The sequence below is a fragment of the Falco cherrug genome, chromosome 1, assembly GCF_023634085.1.
Source record: "Falco cherrug isolate bFalChe1 chromosome 1, bFalChe1.pri, whole genome shotgun sequence".
Classification (NCBI taxonomy): domain Eukaryota; kingdom Metazoa; phylum Chordata; class Aves; order Falconiformes; family Falconidae; genus Falco; species Falco cherrug.
The window spans coordinates 90,901,689-90,928,685 of NC_073697.1; the positions used below are offsets into that span (position 1 = coordinate 90,901,689).

A 26,997-nucleotide genomic window follows, 5' to 3' on the forward strand; every position below is an offset into this window, starting at 1 on the left:
AAAGAGAGGTCTGTTGCAATTACTGGAGCAAAAAAGTCTTTGTATGTTTTCAAGATGAGGAAGATCAGCAAAGAGAATATGAAAAGAGCTAAAGTAGAAATATCAGGAAATTTTCAGTGATGAAGGCAGACAGAAGACCTGGATGCATCCCAGAACCTGAACTTGTCTCTGCAAGAGTCAATCCAGTGGTAGTGCATGACAGACCTGGTTCTGCCTTTTGTTCTAAGGAAATTGTTGGAATGGCAAATATGACAATGAATGAGCATAAAGTTCTAAGTTAAACTCTTGCGAGTTGCCTTGTTGAAAGGGGATTATAGATATAGTCAGACAGCAGAATGGTTCAAACTATCTGATGTGAAGTACAGAGATTAAAAATATTCTGCTATGTTCTACCACGTATATTGCATCCTGCACTTTTCAATTTCCAACCAATTTCTAAATATTTATTCTGACAACATCCGTCTGCAGAATATAGCCAAGTAAATACTATTCCCACTCTTTGAATGTAGTATGAAAAGCAGAGACAGCAGTGCCCCATTATTGAGGCTTTCTGTGAGAAAACAAGTGAAAGACCTTGTTAAAAATAGATCTGAACTTCCTGTGATGCCACTGCAGCTATGAAGTGTTTGTAACTGCTTGTTTTCACAAAACCTCCTTGGCCCATCTTTGGGAATACGGTACTGGGAAATGGAGATTCATACTGTGGAAGTAGAAATCTTTGTCTTTAGCAGTATATCTGCTTTACGGTAGATGCATCACCAGCGATATGCAAAGCTTAAGACTGATAATGTGCAGCTCTTATAATTCTTTTCACTATGACAGCCCTGGTCTTGGGATTTTTATAATGTGAAGCCTTAAAAAAGAGAATGAATGAATGTTTGATACCTGTGTAACACATACACACAGCACTTACTACTTTGTGTCTGAATATGAATCTCTGCTGCTTTTAGGAGCTGGAAGAAAAGCACCGTGAGGCTCAGATTGCAGCACAACATCTGGAGTTGCAGCTGAAGCAGAAGGAACAATTCTATGAGGAAAAACTCAAAGTAAAAATATCTTCTTATCATCTTCCTACAAGCTTTTGTGGGTAGAATGAGTTCAGGGTAAAACAGTTGCCTTTAGGCTGTGATTGCTTTGTCTTACGAGTTGCCTTTTTGCTTACCACTACTGAAATATTCAGAGAGCTTGTGGAATCTGAATAAGTTTTTCTTCTAGTCCATGCCATTGTACTTTATCTGTCTTTAGCACTGCATTTAAACAGGTGGCATTTGAAGTCGGACCTTAGGGAGGCAGTTGTTTATTGTAATTTGACTATTGCTGACTAAATAATACTTCATGCTATTGGATCTCACATCCTGAGAAAGCTCTCGGCTCCTACTGATGATTTTCTATGACTATTCACACAGCCTACCTGCAAGTTTTAAATTCAGCAAATACTGGAGCGTTTCTGAAATTCCATCTTTTTGGAGCTGTAACATCTGCCAAGAAGCCACAGAAACCGCCCACTTTGTTTTTGTCTTTTCCAGGGTAGCATAAGACTAACAAATGGTTAGAAATAGAATCAGACACCATCTAAAATTAGGAAAAATAAATTGGGAAATAAGAGTATGTGCACTGCCTAAGGATTTTTCTAAAGAACCTGCAGTATGTCAGTCAGTAAATGCATTTTGTCAGAATCTTTGTTTCCACTAAGCATAATCTGTTTTCGGCAATTTTAATCTAGTACATTTACCTAGGACTTTAATTCTACATTTCAGCTTAAATGTGAGAGGATGTAGTATTTAAGAGGAGAAAAGAAATTTCTGTGGGAGAAATATGAAGGGAAAAAAAAGAGAAGAAAGAAGGTTTCCCAGCAGACCAAAGCATGTGGTAATCAGTAATGAAAGGAAAGTGATAGAAAGCAGGAAGATCAGAGGTAGATGTTGGGAAAGGAGAAGTGATGACATAAAAACTGGAAAAGAGGATAGCGATTAGAAAAAGAGAGCCAGTGTATTACAGGGACATATGATATAGGGTTTAGTAGGAGGAATCAGGAAGCTGGGTGAAAGAGGACATGGGATTTTTGTAACTGGAACTATAAAACATATCCTGTGGTGTCCGGGCTTTGTGCTTCTGAAATCTTGTCTTGAAGGAAATGACCTTCAGTTTAACAACTGATTTAAATCTCTGAACATACATACATACGTAGCATGTGTTTTTACAAAAAGGTAACAGTTAGTTACTTCAGTCCTGTTCCTAATGAAAGGTGTTCGTGCCACAAAAAGAAGTCTTTTACTTAGCCGTTTTATTTGATGTCTCCAATGTGAAGAATTTATGGAGTCTCAGTTGCCTTCACATGCATACTTATGGAACTTACAAAATACTTCTGAGCCATATTGGTAGGGCAGCCAAAGGATGTGCACTTCCTTACTTCCTCTACTATGCTATTGGGGTATAGAGTTTTTCTGTTGTCTGTTGCATTAGTATGGAATATTTCCTGAACACAGTTTATATGAATTAAAATAATAATTAAAATGATCTACAGTATCTTCACGTCTTCATAAAATTCCATCATTAAATTCAGTTTCAGAGATAACTGAGGGAGTGCTCTTTTTTGGAATTTGCTCTTCCGTGGATGTCATGCAATTGCATCTTGGCTTTAATTTTGCTTGAGATATGATCAGTTGCTTGAAAAAAAATTTCTATCTTGATAATTTTCTTTCTGCTTGCCCTTTGCCCAGTGAAACAGATATAATTTAGACAAAAGAAATGTCTTCATTTAGGTGTTGGAAAATCAGATGAAGAAAGATCTTGCAGATAAGGAAGCACTTGAGAATATGCTTAGAAGACATGAAGAAGAAGCACGTGAGAAATGTAAAGTCCTGGCAGAACAGAAGGCGGTATGTATAGTTGAACTGGAAATTGAAGCATTTTAAAAGTAGCTTTCTGAGACTGATTTCAAGCATGATAATCTTGGTTTTGAGGTTTTGTAATGCTGCTGAGCTGTTTTGAAGGAAATCCACTGATTAATACTAATTTTAAAAGACCCTTTTATTTAGTTCAAGGTACCTTTGAGAATATTTCCTTAAAAGTAGCTACGTACCTTGCTGTGTACCCATCATTTTGTGCATTGATAATATAATGCTTGCTTTCCCTAATAGTAAAGCAGTAAAAAGCCGTTCTAATAGTTCCAGTAATTGCATCTGCAATGTTCTTTTGGCCATTTGATCAGTTTCTTTTTACTTTTTTTGTTTCTGGAAAAAGTTCAGACTTTTTTAAACATTGTTTTTATAATCATTTCTATTGTGTGGTCTCAAAGGCACTTTTCTCTGTTTCAGATGATCAATGCAATGGATTCTAAGATTAGATCACTGGAGCAGAGAATAGTGGAATTGTCTGAGGCCAATAAACTGGCAGCAAATAGCAGCCTTTTTACCCAGAGGAACATGTAAGTATAGCAACTGCTATCATACTGGTCACTACTGAACAGTTCTCAGTAAGATCTGTTCTCTTAATGTAAAAGTGGTTCTTTTTTGAATGCCTGCTGTGCTCCCTGCTTGTTTTTCAGTGATACAGAAATAGGCTTGTTCTTCAAATAGTTGTGGTTCACTGCCTGATTTGTACTTCCTCAAACATGACTAGGAAAATTGGTTTGTGTTACAGTGTTTACTTCAGAGTTTTTCTTGAGGCTGGTGCTTTTGTGCAGGTTAAATGAATAGTAATAATTTTAATTTCTAAATTATCTCTGGAGAAGCCTGTATTCCTTTTTTGAACATACATATTGGTAATAGATTCGTATTTTCCTTGGTTCCTGTGACAGTTACATAACGTTGAAACTGAAAACATTAAACACCTTTCTTTCACAAACATTCCATCCTGTTCTGATGGGTAAGAAGGCAAGTAAGAAAACTAGATTATTTTTTTTTTTAAGTCAAGAGTTTTTCTGCATGTTTTTTGTTTTTGAACTGCTGATTGCAAGAATGAGGTATTTTGTTACTGAAATGGGCAGAAGTAATGTAAACTAGGAGATACCCCAGCTTCAGCATGCCGCTTCAATTAATTTTGTTTTCTTCCTAACCCAGATAGCAAGAAGGCAGTAGAGATATATGCTAACCCAGCATATATCTCTGTTGCCTTCTTGTCCTCAGCCTTTCTTTATTTCTCATCAATGACTGGTGTAATAGGCAGTTCAGTGTTTTTGGGATATACTACTGGTCAAGATCTAATGTCATCTTGAATCACTATGTAATCAGCAGTTGTTCTTGTGGTGAATCCTTATTTATTAAACACAGAGGAAATATTCTGTGTCAGATCTTTTTGTCTGCCCAAACTTTATTTTGCTTTGGATTTTAGCTGAGATTCCTTTGTCCTTATAATGATGTTTTTCCTTCATAAATTACTTAAAGGCATTCTACTTGAAGTATAGGAAAGAGCACAGGTTGTTTGATATATCCTTCAAGGTAGTGCTAAAGTAGTATATGCTCTTACTGATTTAAGAGATGCGTCAACTTTGGCTGCCTGCAAAAAGGTTTTCAGTATCCGTCAACTGTTGTAAGAATGTCATGTTTGTGGGAAGCGCTTGGATAGATTCACCTATAATATTAAACAGAATCAAGCAAGGATGAATTTTGGCAAAGAGTTGCTTTGGTTTTATTCCTTTTCAGTGGTGATTATGCTTCCAGATATGTAATGGCTCCAGTTTTTGCTGGATTTCAAATATCTGGCAAGTTATTTTAGCCTAAGCAGCCAAAAATATTCACAAAAATAAGTGAGAAATTTAATTGTGTTGCTTTATGCTCCAGATGACCTCCAGTTAATCACCCAGGAGGTTTGTTGAGGCAGCAAAAATCATAACTTACCTTCAGTCTGAAATAAAACAGAAGTATTGCCTCAGCGTGTACCTGGGAAGCATATGCAAGGTCTAGCGTCACAGTCATTGGTTCTGAACTGAGTGTAAGAACTTAGCTGAGCTAAATGCGTCCTCTGAGAGCAGGGTGCTTGACTGGACATCCATAGGAAACAAGGAAAAAAAAATCTTAGAGTAGATTATTGAGAGTTATATTGTCAAGTAATGTAATTTTGCAGGATTGGTAGAAGGTAGTACAGAATTAACAAAATTTTAAGAGAAACTTGCTTCATTATGCATGTAGCTAGTTAATTTGTGCTTATTTTGTGAATTGTGGTGATGAAAATGTACAAATCTGTTGTTGGACTGTATTTTGAATCCACAAAAGCTACAGCTAATCTGAGCATATTTGAAGACGAGAACTAGTGATTAAAGCCTTGGGAGGAGAGAACAACTCTGCTAGCTTTTGTTCCATCAGTATCTCAGGAAACCAGTGAATATCGGGTTCCTGAGAAGATAGCCCAGTAAACAGTAGGAAGTGAAATAAGACCATTTGACAGTTCTGGCTGGCAATAATCTGTAGAGGTTTTTTTTTAAAAAAAAAAAAAAAAAAAAAAAGAAAAGGAAAGGTGAAAAGGGTGCAATGTAGAGAAATGTGACTCAGAAGACTTAAGTTCTATTTTTAGTTTTGTTAAGTCTTCCTATTTCATCTTGAGCAACCCACATAATTTCTTTGGGATAGGATTAATAACAGCTTATCTCACAGAGAACTTCTTAAAATATTAATTCATTATTATATGTAGAGCTTTGTGAGACTTCTAAGTAGAAAGCACACTATAAGGCAGAAGTTTCCAATGCATGATAAAATGTTTCCAGGAATTGTAAATAATGTAAAAAGACCATTTTTTTCTTTTTCTTCTTATTTTCTTTTTTTTTTTTTTTTTTTAATAAAGCTATTCATTTCAAATTATTATGGTAATAATTAATTGTTGCCAGCTCTCAAAATTCTTATGAGCACAAGTTATTATTTTTGTTCACTTTGTAGATTAGGACTTTGATCAGAGACAACAAAGCTTCACTTCAATGTAGGTCAAGTTCTAAGTCCATTACAATTTAAAAAACCAAACCCAACAAAACAACCCACAATACACTACCCCCTCAAACGCTAAATCATAGGGTTTCTCTTTTCTCATTGAAATACATTGTGTGAAGGCAACTATTCTTAGCATTTATTTTTACTGTATAGAAAAACATGTATCAAGGAACTGGTGAAATGAGAAGAATGAACTGCAGCTTAAATATTGTTATAGATTACTGTGTTCAAGGTTAATTTTTCTGTACAACTTGCAAACATGGAGTTTTAGTGTTCTGGGCATTTGTTGATGATTACACTAGTACATGGATCTTTTGCAGACAGAAATAAAGAGCTGACTTTTTTTTCTGGGTGTAGAATTTGAGCTATGAACTTAACTATTCTACTTAACAGGAAACTTGCATGCCTTTTCACTGGGGTGAATAAGGAAGATGTGTGTTAAGGACATTTTGGATTTGTCAGTTGTGCTTTTCTCCTATCAGGAAAGCCCAAGAGGAGATGATTTCAGAGCTCAGGCAACAGAAGTTCTACTTGGAAACACAAGCTGGAAAGTTAGAGGCCCAGAATCGAAAATTAGAAGAACAATTGGAAAAGATGAGTCACCAAGATCACACCGACAAGAACCGCCTGCTGGAGTTAGAGACTAGGCTGCGAGAGGTGAAAACTTGGGTTTAATCCCTCCAAACAAACTTACTGGGATGTAGCTTATTTTGAGTATTATAGCGAGAGGGAGAACCAAGTTGTTTTAGTGCTGTGTGTTATAAAAAATGGAATTATAAGGTGTATTAATTTAGTTTGGTCTAGTAGTACTTTTTTCCTTAGGAATAAAACCCAAAAAGTTTAAAATTGCCTATAAGAAGGAGATGAAAGTAAGTATTAAGGATTTGTCATTCTTAGACCTAACCGAATGTGAGCTTTTAGATCATCTTGCTTTCTCAGATTATTTGGGTTTTTGTACAATATCCTTATAATATTGTCCAGCTAGAGTGGTTATGGGATAGAGAATAAAAGCTTAGCTATGTACAATGGCCAGCTTAACCATAGCCTTACAGTCTACAGAATAGAAAGCAAAGGACACAAACGAATTGCTGTAAGAAAGCAGGAGACCTGTTGCTTCATGCACATTTTTCAGAAGTTTTCTGGAAAGGAAACCTAACAGTAATATGAAAATATGCATTTTTAAAGGTTTGTGAGCTGTGCTTCATTTTTAGTTTTGTGTGAACTAGTTTGGATCCACTTCAAATCTTCTTTTACCTTCTCCAGTCTCACTCCACTAATTTTCAGCTAAGACTGAAATCTTGCCTTTAGCTAAGAGGGTTGGACGACCAACACATGTCCTTGTTTGACCGGAAGTTGGTTGGGACCAGTGTAAGATTTCTGGCAGGCTTGTCGCGCATCTACAGCACAACAGACAGATTCACTTGGGATAGCAGACAGCCTGAAGAAGGTGCTAAGGTTTGGAATTGATTTTGAGCACTGAGATCTGTTCTGCTGCTTGTTCATTTCTTATCCATTTCTGGAAATGACATGTTTATCCCTGAGTATGCCTCAAGAAAACCTTCAACAGAAGCCATTCAAATAAACCCAGAGCCAGATGATCTGGCTGGTTTCTTTAAAAAGATTCTGAAGGGAAAATCACAAGTCAGTTGCGAAATGTGTGTAATGTTTACATATACTTAAAGATTAGTATTGATGTTTATGCCTAAATATTCTCAATTTCAGTGACGAAAGTTCATCACAAACTACTTCAACTTTCATGCTTTTTATATCAACGTTTGGGGTGTGCTATTTGACTCACAGCTGGAACTGTTCTTGTGCCCTTGTTTCACAATTGCCAGGTTGCTTTTAACCTTTATCAAAGCAAACCAGTAGTTTTTAGGTAGTAGGCAAAGCTGTGTCCTTGAATTCTCAGTGACTTAAGCAATCTGTCAAGACGTGATTTTTGGGATAGACATGGCAATGGCATCTTAAAGTGAGGTCTGAAATGAGATTACGTTGCCTATATATTCTTTGTTAGTAACTCATATTCAGGTGGTGCTTTTCCTTTCTTCAGGTTAGTCTAGAGCATGAAGAACAAAAGCTGGAACTCAAAAGGCAGTTGACAGAATTGCAGCTGACGCTCCAGGAGCGGGAATCTCAAATTACCGGGCTGCAGGCTGCACGGACAGCCCTGGAAAATCAGCTCCGCGAAGCCAAAACTGAATTAGAGGAAACAACAGCTGAGGCAGAGGAAGAGATTCAAGCTCTCACGGTGAGCCCTAAAATTTGTACTATGAGCTATATAGCTGCATGTTTCATAAAGAGGTTAAAATGAATTTATACTATTTAATTTTTAATTTTCAGAACAGGATATGAATTTTGCCTTGGGCTGATACAGGCAGGAATGGCTACAATGTTGAATTTTGTCTGTCTTATTATCTTTAACCATACAAATGCTTCCTGCTCGTGGTTCAGTGCTGCTAAAACTGATTGATTGTAAGGGCATTATTGCTTTTGTGATGAGGTGAAAGTTGCATATGAAATTGTTAGGAGTTTTGCTCTGTGATTGATTGATTTATTTAATTAATGTCTCATGAGTTTGAATACAGTTGATGATCATAAATGTTTTGATGATTTTTTTTTTTTTCTATCAGTTACTTTGCTTTGAGGATACTTATTCAGGAAAAAACCCACCAAATTCCTAGGAAAATACTGTTCATTCCAGCGTCTCTTCCACATAGCTTTATTCCAGTGCTTATTTAATTAAAAATTTTCACTTGTCTCTCAGTCTCTGGTGAGGTGTGTGAATGATATAAAGGAAAAGAAAAATTTAATTACCTTCCCCCCACTCCCAGTAAATGAATTCTGAAATACATGCTGCTGGTTGCTGTCTCTTGAGTACAAAAAGGTGCTTTCAAACTGCTTAATTCTGAGAAATATTTCCTTCATAAAAGATTCCCAGGGCTGCGGGGGGAGAGTATATGTATATGACCTGCTGCCAGGTAACCCCCACTGAGCAGCAGTCTTTAATGACCTTCAGATCCAGTTATTTTGAAGTGTTGAAAATGTTCATTCTCTTGCTCCAGTGACATTTGATCAAAGAACAGTTGTGAATATTTCTGCCATTGCTATTTTTCGGAAAGGATGGTGGGCCCAGCTGAGATAGATGCTTGTATTATGTTGATGCTTTGGGTAGATGAATGGGAGAACGGTTCACTCGGGAGTTGTTCTAAAGTGGGTGCACACTGAGAAAGTACAGCAGCAACATCAAGGCTTAAGAATAACTGAATAAGAACACGGCATCGGTTTCTTTTTTGCTCAAGACTGACATGGTCCCTTCCCAGCCGAAAGCTTTGCGTAGCAACTAATATCACTGCCAATGGGATGGTGACGTGCACAATATCTTTACCATACACTGCCAGTGAAACGGATGCATATTTATGACCTGTGTTCACTCAGTTATCGCTTCAGTTGATTTGGCAAAATGGGAGTGGTTTTGGGCCAGCTGTTGTAAGATAGTCCAGTTCGGTGGGCTTGGGAGTGTTTCTGTTATGGGTTTTTTTTTTTTTCATATTGTTTTTTTTATTTTTCACGTTGCCTGTTGTGGTAATATAGCTTTTTAGCTCTCATATTTGACTTCTGCTGAACAGTTTTTTTTCCTGTTTAGTCTCTTGGCTCTAAGGAAAATATTCTGAATCAAGAAAGGTGGCTGGATGTGCTAGTGCGCCAACCTTTCATTTGTTACGTTTTCAGATAGCATATGGCATTAGACACGTGTTAAATCAGTTTGAATTTTGAGAGAGGCCATGAGGCTGAAACAAGAACTCTTGCTTTGTCATGCTTTGCTTGTAAATTAGGAGGTAAAATGGTGCATGCAATACTGCATTCTTTAAAATACGCGTTTGCACTTTTCCATACTTTGGATGCTGTCTTCCAAAGAATTGATTATTATGTTTCATTGCTGCTGCTTAGAGAGGCTCAGGATTAAATGGTACTTCATGGTAGGATTCAAGTAGATTGGCAGAGCTGTTTGGGATAGCTTGCATAATACTTCATTATAGTTTTTCTTTGCAAGCATTAAATTGTATGCAGTATTTATTTTATGCGAAATACCAATCTGGATATGGAAGTAAAAGCAACTCAAATTTAAATTTATCAAGAATGTACAAACTTAACATAGAGTTGATGTGTTTTCTGGTGATGGAAACTGTTATGGAATTCAGTTCTTGAGTTTGTACATTTTTCTAAAGTGGTTTAGAATTGGGAGCATAAGTGTATTTCGATTAAGTAGGAACGTGACATTTGCTAATCAGTTCTTTGCCACTACAGAGTGCTTTCATAGCCTGCAGCATCTGCCTTCCGAACTTTGCTTGCTGGTAGATTGTTCTGCAGTTTGTTTAGCAACAGCTGTTGGATTCGAATTCTAATGTATGAAAAATTGATGATTAACTTCTTACCTCCTTTAGGCACATAGAGATGAAATCCAGCGTAAATTTGAAGCCCTTCGTAATAGCTGCACAGTGAGTATTAAATACAGATCATTGAATTATTTTGAAATTAATTCTAAGAAAACAAACAATTTGCTTGTTTAATCCTTGATGACATTAGTTCCTAATGTGGACTTCTGGCTTCAAGGTGTTAGTAGGAGTTAGACGGATTGGATTTGATTTCTTTTAGGTTTCAGGTAAACCTCAATTTTGAGGTTTTAGTCTGATTGTGAAATTGATACTATTCTTCTTTTTGGAGAAGAAAGTAAATTAAAATATCTCATTGCAGTGCAGCTAATAAGAATGGTGTAGCAGCTGCAAAAAATAATTGTAGGTGAAGATCTTTTCTGCTCACAAGAAGAGGAGATCTACCTGTCCAAGTCCTGAGCTGCATTGTAGATCTAGGCCAGAGTGGAAGAGCCTACATGCTACTCTGGATTTTAAGGAGGACTTTAACACTGAAGAGGCAAGAAATATTATGGTTCCAAATAATACATTGACATGTAGTCATCTGCTCAAAAAGCAGAGAGGACTCTAGGATCTTGATTGGCACCTTCCATTGCTTTGATATCTTTTGACATGTTTTCAGATCCATTTCATCAATCCAGGACAGATGTCTAAGGGTTTGTCTATCAACAGATTCTTGCAGATCAACACTAATTTCAAACTTGTTTGTGATGATTGAGGAAAGCATCTGTCTTTCAACAACATGAGTTACAAAAGCGTTGAATAAGGACCACAGTCCTCTGGATCAGCATTGATTGCTGATCTCTCTAGGCTTTTTTCTCTTTAGCCCACTCTGTAAGTAGGGCTTAATTGCTGGGTTTATCTTGATTGTTTCCCTTCTTCCAGTGATTTCCTCAAACTTAATTTTTTATGCTGTAGGACTACGTATCTAATGTACAAGTTTTCATCTTTTGAAAATATCTTGGCAGGATGAGAGTTAATCTATTTTCCTCGGTTGCTCTTCAGCGCTAAGCAAGGGAATTCTTCTATTCTGTTCATAGAATATACTGATATGAAGAAATGAGGAAGTAGAGCTTACCAAAGCGTGTTAACCTCTGTCTAAAAGAAATGCTGCACAAGAACCTTTACGTTTTATGCCCTTCTTTGTTTAGATTGATCCTGTAGCTCCATATGTGCTATCATGTATCTTACATCCATAGCTATCTTATTTTGTTCTATCTTGTCCTTCATACATAATGACAGTTTTCTATGAAAATGCTTATGTGATCTCCATGCAGGCAGAGACCAGTTGTGGAAAATCTTTAGTTTCTTTTCACGGCATGGTAAGCTGCCTTTCAGAGGTTGTGACTTACTATCTAGTAACATTTTGGCTCTGTGAGGTGAGCAGTCTCCAGCAGTGAGGAGTGACCCATAACGTCTCAGGAATGTTGAGAGCTTCAAAGGTTCTGCATAAAAGGATTTCTAATTGCACACAACAATGCATTGTAAAGACCTTCAGTGGGATAAGTGGGATCAAACATCCTCATCAATAAGAAATTAATTGAATAGTTCCTAAATGAATAATACATGCTCATCATACATTCTTTTTCCAGCTCAGGAGAATGCATGTATAATTAATTTAATTGACCATGGATAGCAACTTTCTTGTTTTGTGTTACGAGTAGTTCTAGCTGTCTATCCTGTCTACAGAGGAACACTAAGAGAAAATATAGGGCAAACTCTTATTGACAGTGAGGGATCAGGGAACGTTTATTATGGTGCCTTCACCAGATGTTTCAACCTTATTTTTCTCATTGTGACCTGACCGGTATGATGCAGGCTTTGCCTTTTGGTGACCATGTGATTCAACTTGAAGGTGATTAGAATTTATACTCCTTTTAAAATAAGATAACACTTCAAGGCAACAATTATAATATGCTGCTACTTATGCAGCATGATAATGAGTGGGTTTATTCTTATAGCAAGTTTTCAAAATATATCCTTTGTAAGCTGAAACAAACTCCTTGAACTAGTCTGGAAAACTTCGTGGCATGGAGTTAATTTTTTATTTAGTCTTACTGAGAAGCCCAAAACAGCATAAGAATTATGAATATAAGATTAGACAAGGGAAAAAATTGAAAGATTCAAATACTTCAGTACTTTTGTAGTATTCAAAGGATAAATAAAAAACAACCTTAATCTACTTTCTTTGGTATTTCTTCTGTTTCTCTAGCTTCACAAAGGTCACAGCTTCCCACTGTAGAGAAGGTTTACACCTCAAATGTGTGTCTGCTTCACTTGTACACTCATTGCACTCTTGTTCTTCCTTTTGCTGGAGTCTTTGAGCAAGGAGACATTTTTTAGGCTCTCCTATTTGTTCATTTTAATTTTGCTGTGTTTTGGGGTGCATACACAGAGACTGTTGCTATGTTGTTGGTTGTAATTTCTACCTTGCTTGTGAATTTATATTCAGTTGCTCTGATAGCTCTGCATTGTTTCATATTTTGACATCTCGCTTTTTGGGGTCAAAAAGAAAACACTAGCATTTGCTTTCTCTGTGTCTCAGTTGTGCAAGAAATAATAGGATGCATAATTACAATAAAAATTGTAAATTGTGGTACCTGCTGTATCCACACACAGATGCATGTGGGCACATATGAAGAGCAGTATTTTATCATCATCTTCTCACAATGATAGCTCATCCAAAAAATCTGTTGAGGGATAAGGACTAGTTTCCTACATTTAAAAAATTATTCTGTAAAAAATATGATCCATTTGAGTGTTATAAGTGATTTACAGACAATCAGAAAAAGATCTAGAAATAAAAGGCATTTTTTTATATAGGAAAGTTTACGTATTTGTCAGTTGGTTCCAACTGCTTCTTAATTATGGCCTGTTGGATCATCATTTGAAGTTAAAAATACAACCAAGTCATCTAAATAGCAGTGGAATTGTTTCAAAAAGAAAACATTTAGTAAAGCCTATAAATATTTAGAAGAAAAGAATCCTATAAAGTATTTACACTCAGTAAAGTACTACTGCTATTCCAGGATACCACCATCTGAATCTTTTAGTCTTCTTCAGGTACAGGCTGTTGCTTTTACTCTAGCAAGGAGAATGGCATTTCTTAGTACTAATTGGATATTGCATTTCCATTTATTCAAGATTTCTCCAATAAAATAAGGTTTATCTTCCCTCTTTGAGGTTTTGTCATCATCTTGTGTTCCCGTCGTAAACATTAATGGGCTTTATTCTGCACTTGTCTATGAGATTGGATATTGAGGCATTAAATCTGCCAGTGTGTTAGGAACATGTATATTTTAGTCATGCATAAATTCCTGCTGGCTTTGGTCTAAGGTCCTGATTTCCCATTGGCTCAGTGAGTTGACAAACAAGAGTAATGTGTGTTCTTGAAAACTTCCAAAATTATGTCTAGGATGTTATATACTTTGCCAAATTATGTTTCGGAGTAAAGGGGTTTGCTCACTGTAACAAGGCTAATACCCAGGCAAAATTTTTTATATGGGTTTGTTAAATTTGTACACACACCAAAAAAAAAAAGATTGGCTGTTGGGTGGATGGGAGGGGTTATCCCTGATTCTCATTTCACAGAAAATGTGATGGCGGTTGCCAGTTATAGGCAAAAATGGAGCTTTGTAGTTTTTGTAGCCTAATAAGAAGTCAGAGGCTTCTAGGATATGAGGTGTTGCTGTAAAAGAGGCTAATGGGGCCTTCACCGTGGATGACGACGTTGTCGCCATTTGAGGGTGAGGCTTGTGGTTGGTAGAGGCAGCTCATCTTCTGGGAACAGGAGGCTGTATGTTTTAATAATGGGTTGGTTGGGAAGAAGAGGAATGCAGACTGCAATGTCCTACTACTCTGCAGCTACTAACAAGAGCAGCGTCCCTCAAGCTAAGCCATGATGAACTTTTGGAGACTCTGTGTAAGGTATGTGTCGAGTCACAGATGATGTCTGACTATGGAAAGGGAAAGAGAGTGAGTTCATTGTTACATGCTGATCAAACAGGTAGAGATACAAGACCGGCATCTATCTGCAGCTGTGTTCAGTAAAAGGCATGGTGTGCTGCTCCGTTACAATGCAAAGAAAAGCTTTGGCTCTCGGATCCGCATGTGAGTAGGTTAAGACAAAGTGAGTCGGATGCCTGCTTTTGCTTCCTCCTCACAATAATCTTATTGTGAGATTATTTTATGAGAGATACTTACTTCTGGCAGGTAGCTTTCTAGTAAAGATTAGTGAGAGTGAGGAGGAGTAGAAATGGATAGAGGAAAACTGTGCATTAGTCCGGAAGTTCTGAATTAAGATTCTGTGTAAAATTGCATTGAACTCCAAATAACACGCTGCTGATAGCATCCTGAAACAGCTTACCTTGCTTTTTTCTTTCTGCATGTCTGGTGGTGGCATCTGAGAACCAAGACATCTTCAGGAAGGAATAAGGTTATGGAGAAGTTTGCCAGCTGCAGTCAGCAGTAAAACTAAAACTGCTTCCTTTTCTCCTTTCCCTCATTATTTTGCCTGTGGTTTTGATATGTGGAGCATGTGGATTAAATTTTGTAGGTTGTCTCTCATATGTAAAACTAATCATTATGGCCCTGAACCGCTTGTTGCTGTGATATTTAATTTGTGATCTCTGCCTGGAGAGGTTTGTAGGAGCAGGTATAGTGGCTGTGAATCTGTGCAATCTCACAAGAAACACTTTGCTTTTCTGAAACTATACAATGGGGAGGGAATTGTGCTGAATATGGTCACTTTTGCTGAACAGCTATTGCTTGGGTTGCTCTGTAATATTTAAAAATGAGATACAGTCTTCTGTATCAGTATGAAGATAAGTTGTGCGCTTAGATGTGGCGTGTAGTGAACAATCTGCCAAGATTAGGATGGTGTAGTTAGATCATATCTTTATTTTATGGATTAGTTGTGGTGAAGATATGCATAATTGAAGAGAAAATTTCAGTTGCTCTGTGAGTGATGATACAGTGGCACAGATAGAGTGGCTGCCTAGATTGTCTAGAGTTGGTTTTCCAAGCTTTCAAGTGTTTGGTTGCTTTATAAACTTTAAATTCGAAGATTTTTGTAATTATATTACAAGTTTCTAAAAGATAAAATAGTGTTTTCTTACAGACTTTCCTCTAATAATACTCCAGCTTTAACTCCAGAATAGCTCAGGGTGGGTTGGTTGGTTTATTTGGATCATTTTTGCCTGGGGATTTCCTTAACTGAACAGAAGAATACCTAAAGCTATTGACTTTTTTCAGGTACGGGATTCTGGCGTAGGTTGTATGTAAGTATGTATGTAGCTCTAAGACATCATTTCCTATCAAATGTGATTTTTTGATCTGTGTTTTGTTTCTTCTTTGTTCCCAGGACAGGCATTTCTATCAAACCGTGTCCCATTTTCCTGTGTCAGTATTACCCATTACTATTTAGGTTTTTTAAGTTACAAACTCTGTAACCCTGTTGGTTTACACATAGCTGCAGAGAGCTTTTAAATATTGGATTTGTTAACAAATTGCCCCTTTCTCCATGGAAAAAAGGAAAATGGTACTGAGAAGAATAATCTTTTTCTTTTAATAAAATCTATCAATCTATATAGATTACGTTACATAGGTTATAATATATTTGGAATTTAAGCCAAGTCATTTTGTAATTGTCAGTAAATATACTGTTAGGAAAACATGCAAGAAAGGCGATTACATCACTTCTTCTGGAACGCTTCTTTCTTATCTGCTTTGTTACTTACGTTTTCCAGAAATATCCTACTAGGTAAAATGTAACAGTGAAATATAAAATGATCTGGTTTCATTTTAGTTATGTTGGGGAAAGAAGTCAAAATCTCAGAACCTAGAATAAAAGCAAATGAAAGCTTGTCTTCCAGCCCTTAAGGGATAAACCCAACTTGAAATACACCCAGGTTTTAAAAAAAATTTAGTCGTTTGGCACAATAACTCTGCATGTCACCTTATCCATTTTGTGTTTACCCCATCTCTGCTTTCTTGTATTTCAAAAGCAGTTTAATAATTTTTATTACAAGTACTTGTATTAATATATAAAATATATGTGGAAGAAGCCATGGGTGTATAAAATATATCTTCAAACTGCCTAGATAGGTGTCGTGGTTAAACTTAAATATAAAAACAAGTGGGAGAAAAAGAGAGATTATCCTATCTGGCAGTAGAAATCTCTACTGATTAGAAAGCTGCTAATTGTAAGAATGGTAGGTAAAACACTGTAAAAACAAATGCTCTTTTGTTCCTTTTTGTTTGTATAAATACATTCCGAAGTTCTTACCCCTACAGCAATATAGACACTAACACTTCCTTATGACGCAGTCTGCGTTCTTTGAAAACTTGATGCATACAATACAGAATAAAATGTCTATTTTGAATAGGGCAATAAGAATGCTCAACAAGCAACCACACAGTTGAATTTTTGTTAAAAATGTTGTGGCTTAAAGTATGAATAATTTTGGTTTGACTCTGAACCATATGGGTAGCAGGAACTCCCCTTCACCCAGCAGGGAGTAATGTCAGTTGGACTTTTTCTGCTTACAGTTTAAAAATCAAATACTGTTAATTTAGATCTAGGAGAGGCATGGTAAAAGGCTGCCAAAATACCCGTTACAGATTCTTCCAAAAGAAATGGTTGTCATCTTTCCAGATAGCTGAGAAGAGCTGTGTGCTCTACTGCTTTAGATATTTAAGTCTTTGGCTTGTGTAGGAAATTGGAACATTTAAACTTGAATGTGTGGCCAGCCGTGCTCTGGGATTTAATTTTTCCCATTTAATGAAGTATCTTTGACATCTAGACATAAATTCTTCTAGAACATATTTGTAAGAGTTGAATAAGAATTGTATAGAGTTTACCAGTTTCTGAAATTATTTTTTATTAAGCTGATTTCAGGATTATACTGAGGTTTCTTTCTCTTCTGTTGTGATGATGTTTTTGGGTCAGGAGGAGGTACAGGTATTCATCCATCCAGTGTTCATGGCCTTTCATTCATAAAAATCAAATGGGACTGTGAAAATGGCCCACCGTTGTTCATGTTTTCCTTTAAATTGAAGGGGAATGTGGTTTAAAGCGTATGGTGTAATGCCAGTCCGATTAAACAAATGGACTCTTCTACTTCATTAAAGGCAAGGTCATTGTCTTTGAGTTTTTGCTTTTCACTGATTTTCTGATAGTCTGTTGTGTTGTCACACTTTTTTCTTTCTTCATATATCCCGTGCTGTCATCCATAATGCTCTTGTTCAGTTTTCTTAAATATCACACTCTGAAAGCCTCTCGGAGAGGTATTAGCCTCATTTCACTTAATGGGAAATTGAGGCAAAAAAAGGCAAAGTGCTTTGGCAAAGGTACGCTAGGTCAGCAGCAGATCTGAGGATACAACCAGAACTCCTCATTCCCAATCCAGTGCTTCAGGTGTGGCATTCTCTCTAAAATAATAAAGTGTATTGCAGCATATTTGTACTCTAAACCAAGTTAGAAAAAGAAATCAAGCTATTTTCTGTAAGAAACAAAACTCTCTTCCTGATCAAGTACACTCCTGTGCGTAAAACCTACCATTACGATATTGCTTTTGATTAAATTAGAAAAACTTTAAAAGCCAGGTTGTCTCCTTGCTTGGCAATAAATGGTTCTGTGAGAGAAAAACACTTTTTTGAAAAACTTTACTTACTAGCATTATTTAATTTGTTTTTCTTTCTAGGTGATTACAGATTTGGAAGAGCAGCTGAACCAGCTCAGTGAAGACAATGCAGAACTGAACAATCAGAATTTCTTCCTGTCCAAGCAACTTGATGAGGCCTCAGGGGCCAACGATGAGGTCGTCCAGTTGCGAAGTGAAGTTGACCATCTCCGTCGAGAAATCACTGAGAGAGAGATGCAGCTTACCAGTCAGAAACAAGTAAGACTTACAAAGTCTGGATCAAAATCTCTTCGGGATAGCTAGTTAATTACCTGTAAGGCAAAAAATTCTTTTTGATCTGGAAACTGGTAAGGAATTAATATACTTCCAGGGCCAATGGCATTTAAGGCTTCCTTCCCAGAGCAGTTGAGTGAATGGAAATGTTTGGTATTTCCCATTGTATTTTTATGCAGTTTTATTTAGAAATTTTGTGCTCTGAAGATACTGTAATTTAGAATTATTCGTTTTACTGTTGTGACCCTGGAAATTTCAAAATTTTTATAATGATACAGAACTGACATTAACGGCAATCACAAGTGAATGTATGGAAGCCTCGAAATAAATGGGTTGTGATTTACCAGCTTATGTTTGCTGCCAATTTGCATGTACTGTAATTTAAATGGTAAGGCTGAAGCTTAAAGTGCACGCTTGATGTGGGATGTGAGAATTGATAGGAGGATTTATTTTTAGACTATGGAGGCCTTGAAGACAACATGTACGATGCTGGAAGAGCAAGTAATGGACTTGGAGGCCCTGAATGATGAACTCTTGGAGAAAGAGCGTCAGTGGGAAGCATGGAGAAGTGTTCTAGGGGATGAGAAATCCCAGTTTGAATGTCGAGTTAGAGAGTTGCAGAGGATGCTGGATACTGAGAAACAGAGCAGGTCTCTCTCTCCCCTCCTCCCCCTTTTATTAACTTTTGTGAAAATGCTCTATAGAAGCTAGTACAAAAAATACATTTAGAATAGGATATGGGAGTTGGAACTAAATATAAAATCTTGGGAGGTAGTTCTAAAAATGGTTTATTAGTTAATAGTCATTCACCAGTGATATTGTTTCTTTGCAAGCGAGCGATTTGTGGGGTGTGGTATTTATCATTGTAATTTATAAAATGTCTTGATTTATTATCTTCTACTTTAATATAGGGAAAAACAGTCTTAGCTCCTAACTGTTCCTATGGGATCTTGAAATTTTCAGGCTGTAGTTCTAGCAGGGGCAGGAACAGGGTTATATAATATAAAAGCATTGCAGCAAACAGTCTGGCTTTATAAAGTAACATCTTGAATTTGAGGCAACCCCCTGAAAAAGTTATTGATGCCACTGCATGCTAGGAAGAGGTCAAGCCCAGAAAGGAGTTAGGTAACATTATTTTCCATTTTAATACAGAGTGAGAGCAGATCAGCGTATTACTGAATCTCGCCAGGTGGTAGAACTAGCTGTCAAAGAACACAAGGCAGAGATTCTAGCCCTCCAGCAAGCACTAAAGGAACAAAAACTCAAAGCTGAGAGCCTTTCTGATAAGGTAAGTAACTTTCAAACCTAGACTTTCATAATTAGGTGAGATACTTTTCTAGAGAGATTACTTGTAGAAATGCAGTTTTCAGCAGCTTTTTCAAGATGTTAGAGCAAATTAGAAAGACTGGAGGTCATAGAATAGAATTCCATCTTCAAGCCAAAGACCTCAGATTTCCTTTTGAAAAAGGACTATAGCAGAAAGCAGCCTGTGATGCCTGGAGCATACAGTGAAGTCCTTCAGTAACTTGGTGTCTGCATTTGAGCAACGGTACGCCAAAATGTTGTTTGGCTGGTTTTCCCCCTTGTAGTAAGTAAAGGATAATTGTATCGTTTTTCTTTAGTGTGTGCTTGGTGAAGTTGGATTTTAAGATTGTGGAACGCTGTATTTATTAGTGTTCAATGTTACTCTGACCATCTATCCCACCCGCCCAGCTCAATGACCTGGAGAAGAAGCATGCTATGTTGGAGATGAACGCACGCAGTTTACAACAGAAGCTTGAGACAGAAAGGGAGCTCAAGCAGAGACTTCTGGAGGAGGTAACCTTGGAAATTGATGTTATAACTTCAGAAGCAGGGTCCACATCTTGGTGAGGGATGGAAGTTGTGTGAATAGCAGTGTTACACATCCATCCTTCTTCTATATAATGAAGTTGGGGGGGTTGTTTTTACTTAAAACTGCAAAGTGTGTAGCCACGTTGGGGAGCGGTAGAAGTTAATTGCTCAAGGGAAGGTGAGCTGGGAGCCAAGGGTGACAGCAAGTCAGACAAGTTTAGGGACCTTGCAGCCAGTGGGCACAGTGCCTGAACAACAAGGGCAGAGCAGGTTTGGGGAATGGGGCTCAGCCATTGTTGCAGAAGCCTGTAGTGATGGAGGCACATCCCAGCTCAGGTCTACAAGGCAAGGTCGGTACCCAGGCACAGCGCTCTTACAACATAGCCCTGACCAGACCAAATGCAAGGACCGTAGCTTAAAACCTGCTCTGGAGCCAAGGTGCTGAGGGTGCGTGGGCAGAGGCCACAGGTGAGGCGTCTCACAGCTCTTTTGTGGTAATTTAGCTCGGTTCACAGAAGTCTGATCCGAGGTTACACACCTGCGCCATACCAGCAAGATTTTGAGTGCAGGCAGCCAGACCTGGTTAGTGGCGGAAGGGGTGGCAGAGGAGGATTTCAGGGGAAAGGTGGTTACAGGCAATCTGAGAGGGCAGTCAGAGCCTTCTGGGGGTACTGCCAAGTTATCCCAGAGGTGAGAACTTGCTTATGCATCGCAGTGCAAGTTTTCTGGCTCTTGCTTTGTAACATATGAGCATTAATGGTTTTCATACTTGGGGACTTTCTCATGAAGAAAGTACAAAACCTGAAAGAATTGGGAGTAGTTTGTCATGTGCCCTTTTCTGTTGTTAGCTGGAGACAAAGATGTAAACAATTGGACATCCTTTTCCTTATCTTGTGTGATGATAGGAGGAGGAGTTTATCCTGATTTATAGGAAAGATATTTTTTTTTCTTTTATTGCAAAGTACTGAGATGGCTTCTGGTGATTGTGTAGAGCTTGAGAAAGTAGCATCGAGAAATTCTTTGTGTAGTACAGTCTTATTAACAATTACAAGATTTTAAACGCTTAAAAAAGCAAGTAACTTGAACATGTGGTTGAAAGAAAAGGTGTTGCTGCAGATTAGTAAAAATACACTACACAGAAATGCTTGTTTAGTCATAATGCATTCTGAAAGAAAGGAAACTTCTAGAATCTTGTAATTTTCCAGCTTTTAAAGAACCATCTGTTTACTTTTAAGTTCCACAATGTGCTTACTTTACAAGGAGAGGTAACATTTAATAGCTTTTATTTAAAAACAAGCAAACAACAAAGCCAAGACACTGGCCTTTGTTTTCCTGTTAACAGCAGGCAAAGCTGCAGCAGCAAATGGATCTGCAAAAGAATCACATCTTCCGCCTAACTCAAGGTCTGCAAGAAGCTCTAGATCGAGCTGATCTTCTGAAGACTGAAAGAAGTGACCTGGAATATCAGCTGGAAAACATTCAGGTGAGGCTGAGGAAACGGCGGCAGGCCTCTGTGCTCCCCACTCCCTCTGAGGTTTTAGGATGTGACCTACTGTTCCCATGTGATGCTTCCCTTATACTATTTTTTAGCTCTATTCCGCTGTGAGTTACCTGTTTCTTCTACTGAGATGCAATTTCCTACGTGTGTGTGTGGTTCACAGGTTCTCTATTCCCATGAAAAAGTGAAAATGGAGGGCACTATTTCTCAGCAAACCAAACTCATTGATTTCCTGCAGGCAAAGATGGACCAACCAGCGAAAAAGAAAAAGGTGGGTGAAAAAGGTTTGAGAGGCATGCAGTTAAATGACGGTTTTGTGATTGGTTATGTGCTGTGTATTCATAATACCCTGTTTTATCTTTCTGCATGTAACACAACTGTGTCCTCATTTAAGAACATTCTGATTTGCTGAATAACGACTTTACCAGGCAGGATGTGTTCTTTGTGGCTTTTCCAGTATTTTGTAATTCCTACAACACTTAAGTTACAACACAGTAGCTACACGTCAGTGAGGCTGTAGGAATACAGAATGTTAACCGTGCTTTTTTTTTTTTTTTTTTTTAATGGTAAATATAGGATCTATGTGTGTAGGAACATATTGTGTATCTAGAGTGGTTGTCTTGTAGTTACAGCATAGGATTGATTAGTCAGGCGATGTGACTTGTGTCACATCTTTGTCATAAGCCGTTCTGTCATTTTGAATCAAGTGATTTAATTTTAACCACATATTTTGAGATCCTCTGTTTAGATGCTTTCGGAAACTCAAGGTGTGAGTACTAACAGGTAACGTACGTCCCTCCTTTAAATTAATCCATATCTCAACATTTTCTCTCCAGTGCCAGTATGAACTAAAAATCCATCCTTACGCATATCAGAATTGCCATTAGGCCCTCTGGCCGGACTGCCACTAGCTAGTTTCACTTTGCCTAGTTTAAGCCATCTCTTACTAGGAGTTAGGAGTTGTCTGTGTGTTTCTGTTGCTAGGGCCTGTTTAGTCGGCGGAAAGAGGACCCTTCTTTACCCACACAGGTTCCCCTGCAATACAATGAGCTGAAAGTGGCACTGGAGAAGGAGAAGGCTCGCTCTGCTGAGCTGGAGGAGGCTCTACAGAAAACACGCATTGAACTCAGATCTGCTCGTGAAGAAGGTAGGGGTTAACAGAAAAGGTGAAACTGGAAGGAGACGCACGGTTTTGGTCTGAAAACGTGCTTTTAAGTGTGTGCCGCTATAGCAGTAGCATGTTGTTTAATTCTTACCTACTGCTATGAAGATGCAATAAGGCTACACTTTTCTGCGGGTTGTAACCACTGAATGGTTACACAGAACCACTGCTATGAACTAGTGTTCCGTGTTGGTTATGTTAATGAGTGGCATTTATCTCATCTATAGCTGCTCATCGGAAAATATCAGACCACCCTCATCCATCTACTCCAGCCACAGCCAGGCAGCAGATCATCATGTCTGCCATAGTCCGCTCACCAGAGCATCAGCCTACTCCAATCAGTTTGCTAGCTCCTCCCTCCAGTCGCAGGAAGGAATCCTCCACACCAGAGGGTAGGTTCTTAGTGAACTTTTCTGTGACTATTTTTTTACTATTTCAACGCTATCTCTTTTTTTTTTTTTTTTTTTTAATATCAAAACAAGAGTTTTTTCATGATAGAAATATTGCATGCTAAGTTTTGCTTTTGTTTTTGGTTTACAATTCTCTATTTGGATTATATAACTTATTTCTGAAAACAGTTACTAGCATGAATTGTTTTAAAAGCATGTCTTTTTCAAAGGAGTATGTTTTCTGTACTACTCTCTGCATTGACCAAAAGGATTTATGGCTGTTTCCTTAGCAGTTAAAATTTTTACTTGTCCAAACTGCAGATTTGTTCTGCTGAGCAGGAAGTTTCTGTCAAGACTAAAAGACTTCAGTTAGGCATAAAAGGAAGATACCAGGTCAAAGATAACATTAATATCTTATTAGCTAGAAAAAGAGGATACCCTTCTATATCCTTGAGAATGGAGGGGAGAGGATCATCAGGAAAAAAAAAATCAAAGGATTGAGGGCTCTGCTGATTTATTCTTAGCTAACCAGTATTCCAGAGTGAGTGTTGAACCCCGAGGCTCTGAACTAAAACCTCCAGCCTTTAGCTGGAAAATTCCAGAACCCACAAACTGGTCCCGCCATCACAGACAGCTGGGGAGGCGCAGGGTGCTGCAAGGATGGGTAACACTGGCATGGGAAGATGTCCTCCGGGGCACGTCACGGGCAGGGAAGAGAACAGTGTTCATCAGCAAAAGACCATGCCTTGAAGGATAAGCTTTGCTCAGTATAGATCTGCTAACAGGGATTTTAGGTGTGCTTTGAGAGATGCTGGCACTGACGGCTAGCGTGAAGGCTGTATGAAGCAGGCCTGCTGTGTATTGGTTACAACAGCATAGGTGTTGAAGGGTTTGCTGGCTATAGGCAAAATCGAGCTATTAGCACGTTGTACGAATTGGAGCTGAGTGCGGCCTTGAAATTTCGATGGTTTGATTGACATAATCTTGCTAAACCAAACATTAGCCAATTCAGTTCTACAGTCTGTTCTCAAGCGGCACATTCTGTGCATCTGTATAAGGTAATTACCGAGGTGGTGATACAGCTTAAGATTTGCAGATTGCAAAGGAACGTAGTGCCTATGTGCAGCAGGGCTTTGATAGAGATACGTTGTCACTTTTTATTACCTTGGCCTTAAAATGCCCAAAGCTACTATAATTTTCATCCCTATCACAGTTTTCGTCCTGATAATAAATTTTGTCCCTTCCAGAGTACAGCCGACGCCTGAAAGAAAGAATGCATCATAATATCCCACATCGTTTTAACGTGGGGCTAAATATGAGAGCAACAAAATGTGCAGTGTGCCTGGATACTGTGCACTTTGGGCGGCAAGCGTCTAAATGTCTCGGTAAGAGCAGAGCGTGTGCATAAACAGTGTAACTGGACGGTAGAATGAAAAAGCATCAGCCGTCTAGAACAGATTTTCAGTGAAAGCTGAAGAAAAGACTGAGTATGAAGACTTTGAAACTAGTTGGTGCAAACATTCTGCATTAGAAAACATCTGATGGCTTAGAGATTCTTGGAAAAGCTGGGATTTGTGCGTTAGAAGTGGAGGCAGCTGTGTCATGATTTTTTTTGTCATTTAGCAGAAGTTTTTCTCTGTCCTTTTGTCAGAATGCCAGGTGATGTGTCACCCAAAATGCTCAGCTTGCTTGCCAGCTACTTGTGGACTGCCAGCAGAATATGCCATACACTTCTCTGAAGCGTTCTGCCGGGATAAAATGAATTCTCCCGGTCTGCAGCTGAAGGAGCCGAGCAGCAGTCTGCGTCTTGAAGGATGGATGAAAGTGCCAAGGTATAAACATCAATGTCGGTGCCATATCAGGAGCTGAAGTATTTGGAACAGTTCCTTATATTGTCCTGGCTCTTACAATGTGATAATCGGTGCATGCCCATTACGATTGCACAGTACCACTGAAATTTGTCTTTCCAGGAGTTGCGTGCTTGGTTTGGTCAGAATCCAAGCAGAAAATCCAACATGGTTTTGTGCTTATTTTCTTCAGGAATAACAAACGTGGGCAACAGGGCTGGGACAGGAAGTATATTGTCCTGGAAGGAACGAAAGTGCTCATTTATGACGCAGAAGCAAGAGAAGGTAACTCAGCATTTCTAGAAGGAACTTTTTGGTTGTGGGTTTGGGTTTTTTTAAGCTTCAGATATTGTTTAGTGAGTTGAGAGGCTTAGAGATTGTTACTGTTTGCTGTGGCCATACCTAATTTCGCCAAGTCTTGTGTAATAGGGCAGCACCGTTGCTTTTCTAGATTCTCAACAGTTTTATTAGCTGTTATGTCATAATAATCCAGCTGTGAAACATTCAGAGTGTATCCACTTCATTTTGCTATCACAATTATTTTCTTGCTACTTACTTGTTCATTCTTTCTTACTCTGTCGCCCCGTTCTCGCTGCAGCCGGACAGAGGCCTCTAGAGGAATTTGAGCTCTGCCTTCCTGATGGCGATGTAACTGTTCACGGAGCTGTAGGAGCTACTGAACTTACCAATACAGCAAAGACAGGTGAGAACCTTATGTAGATGAGGTCAAATGGATTTCATCTTCCTTGCCATCAGTGGGCATTCTGTTTGGCTGAACAGAATTTTCTCCTTTAACTTTCATTCTGTATCTATGTAATTCTGAAGTTACCTCTACTGAAGTTAGGTGAACAGGTCAGTCATCCAGATTTAGCTACACATACGCTGTTGCTTCTGTCGTGGTAGTTGAACTGCGAATAGTATAATCTTCAAGCCAAATGGAAGTAGATTTTAAGAGTTTTGTGATATACTTAAAAGCACTCGGTTTATTTACATTTCTTCTCTCAATGCTCTCTATCTAAAGTGTGAAGTGTCATAATTCATGCCACCATTGTGATCAAACCAAAAGGTCATTAACTTAGAAACGCTGTGGGCTGTATACAGTCTCCTATTATGAAAAAATGTTGATGTTTTGATTTGTATGTATTGAATAGAACCGATGAAAAGATTATGTATGTCTTGACTTTAACATTAAAGGATATGGATTGTTAAAAACAAAGGTTTCCATAACCAATTTTTACAGATTTTTCTTGAACAGTACAGGGAAAACTTTAGCCAGGTGGCTGGTTTTGTACTTTTTTCACAATGGAATTTCTTTCTCTTTTGAATAAAAGACAAGAGATTATTTTTATTTAGTAAAGACAGCATTTGTACGTACGGATTGCATGCATCCAGATAATATTTAGCTTTAAGTAGCTAGCCTGGGCAGGACCTGTAAAGGAGAAGCCTATGTATAAATTGCCATGGTAACACGTCATGATAAATACAACTTCTCTCCAATGAGGCTGAAAGGTGTTGATTTTAAGTCTACTGACAATATTCCAAAAACTAATCTAAGTCTTATTCTATCTATATAACATCTCAGATGTGCCATATATCCTAAAATTGGAGTCTCATCCACACACCACTTGCTGGCCTGGTAGAACACTCTACCTGTTAGCACCCAGCTTCCCTGACAAACAGCGCTGGGTCACAGCACTGGAATCAATAGTGGCAGGTGGGAGAGTTTCCAGAGAAAAAGCTGAGGCTGATGCTGTGAGTATAAAAGTTTCATTTAATAATAAAATATTCTGGGAGGGAGCAGAGTTTTGAAAAATATTTTTTCAGTATTTGGCATACTGAGGTTTAACTGAAGGTAAGTTATCACTTCTGCCTTATGATGTACAAGTACCAGGAGCTGGTTCACTGTGAGACTGATGCTTTATATTACAACGCCCATCTTTAGTCTCAGGGAGTGTAGTAAGAGGATCTCAAGACTCTGTCTCTAATTCCAGCAAACAGAAA

The 26,997-nt window shown here is 38.1% G+C and overlaps 1 protein-coding gene across 11 annotated transcripts in view; it reads left to right on the forward strand.

The window, feature by feature from the left end:
* CIT (citron rho-interacting serine/threonine kinase) overlaps window positions 1–26,997 on the forward strand; it is a 73,738-nt gene that overhangs the window by 34,230 nt on the left and 12,511 nt on the right. For 6 of the 11 annotated variants that reach the window (XM_055705860.1, XM_055705850.1, XM_027814061.2 and 3 more), the window contains exons 19-37: window positions 951–1,046; window positions 2,763–2,879; window positions 3,318–3,427; window positions 6,401–6,575; window positions 7,972–8,169; window positions 10,364–10,417; window positions 18,055–18,252; window positions 18,724–18,917; window positions 19,420–19,555; window positions 19,981–20,085; window positions 21,443–21,583; window positions 21,762–21,869; window positions 22,583–22,745; window positions 22,988–23,152; window positions 24,397–24,534; window positions 24,801–24,981; window positions 25,190–25,281; window positions 25,595–25,699; window positions 26,579–26,748. In XM_055705860.1, the coding sequence (XP_055561835.1) occupies window positions 951–1,046; window positions 2,763–2,879; window positions 3,318–3,427; window positions 6,401–6,575; window positions 7,972–8,169; window positions 10,364–10,417; window positions 18,055–18,252; window positions 18,724–18,917; window positions 19,420–19,555; window positions 19,981–20,085; window positions 21,443–21,583; window positions 21,762–21,869; window positions 22,583–22,745; window positions 22,988–23,152; window positions 24,397–24,534; window positions 24,801–24,981; window positions 25,190–25,281; window positions 25,595–25,699; window positions 26,579–26,748 (2,646 nt within the window). The remainder of the gene's footprint in view (window positions 1–950; window positions 1,047–2,762; window positions 2,880–3,317; window positions 3,428–6,400; window positions 6,576–7,971; window positions 8,170–10,363; window positions 10,418–18,054; window positions 18,253–18,723; window positions 18,918–19,419; window positions 19,556–19,980; window positions 20,086–21,442; window positions 21,584–21,761; window positions 21,870–22,582; window positions 22,746–22,987; window positions 23,153–24,396; window positions 24,535–24,800; window positions 24,982–25,189; window positions 25,282–25,594; window positions 25,700–26,578; window positions 26,749–26,997) is intronic. The other 5 variants (XM_027814065.2, XM_027814064.2, XM_027814067.2 and 2 more) reach the window with 3 other exon arrangements.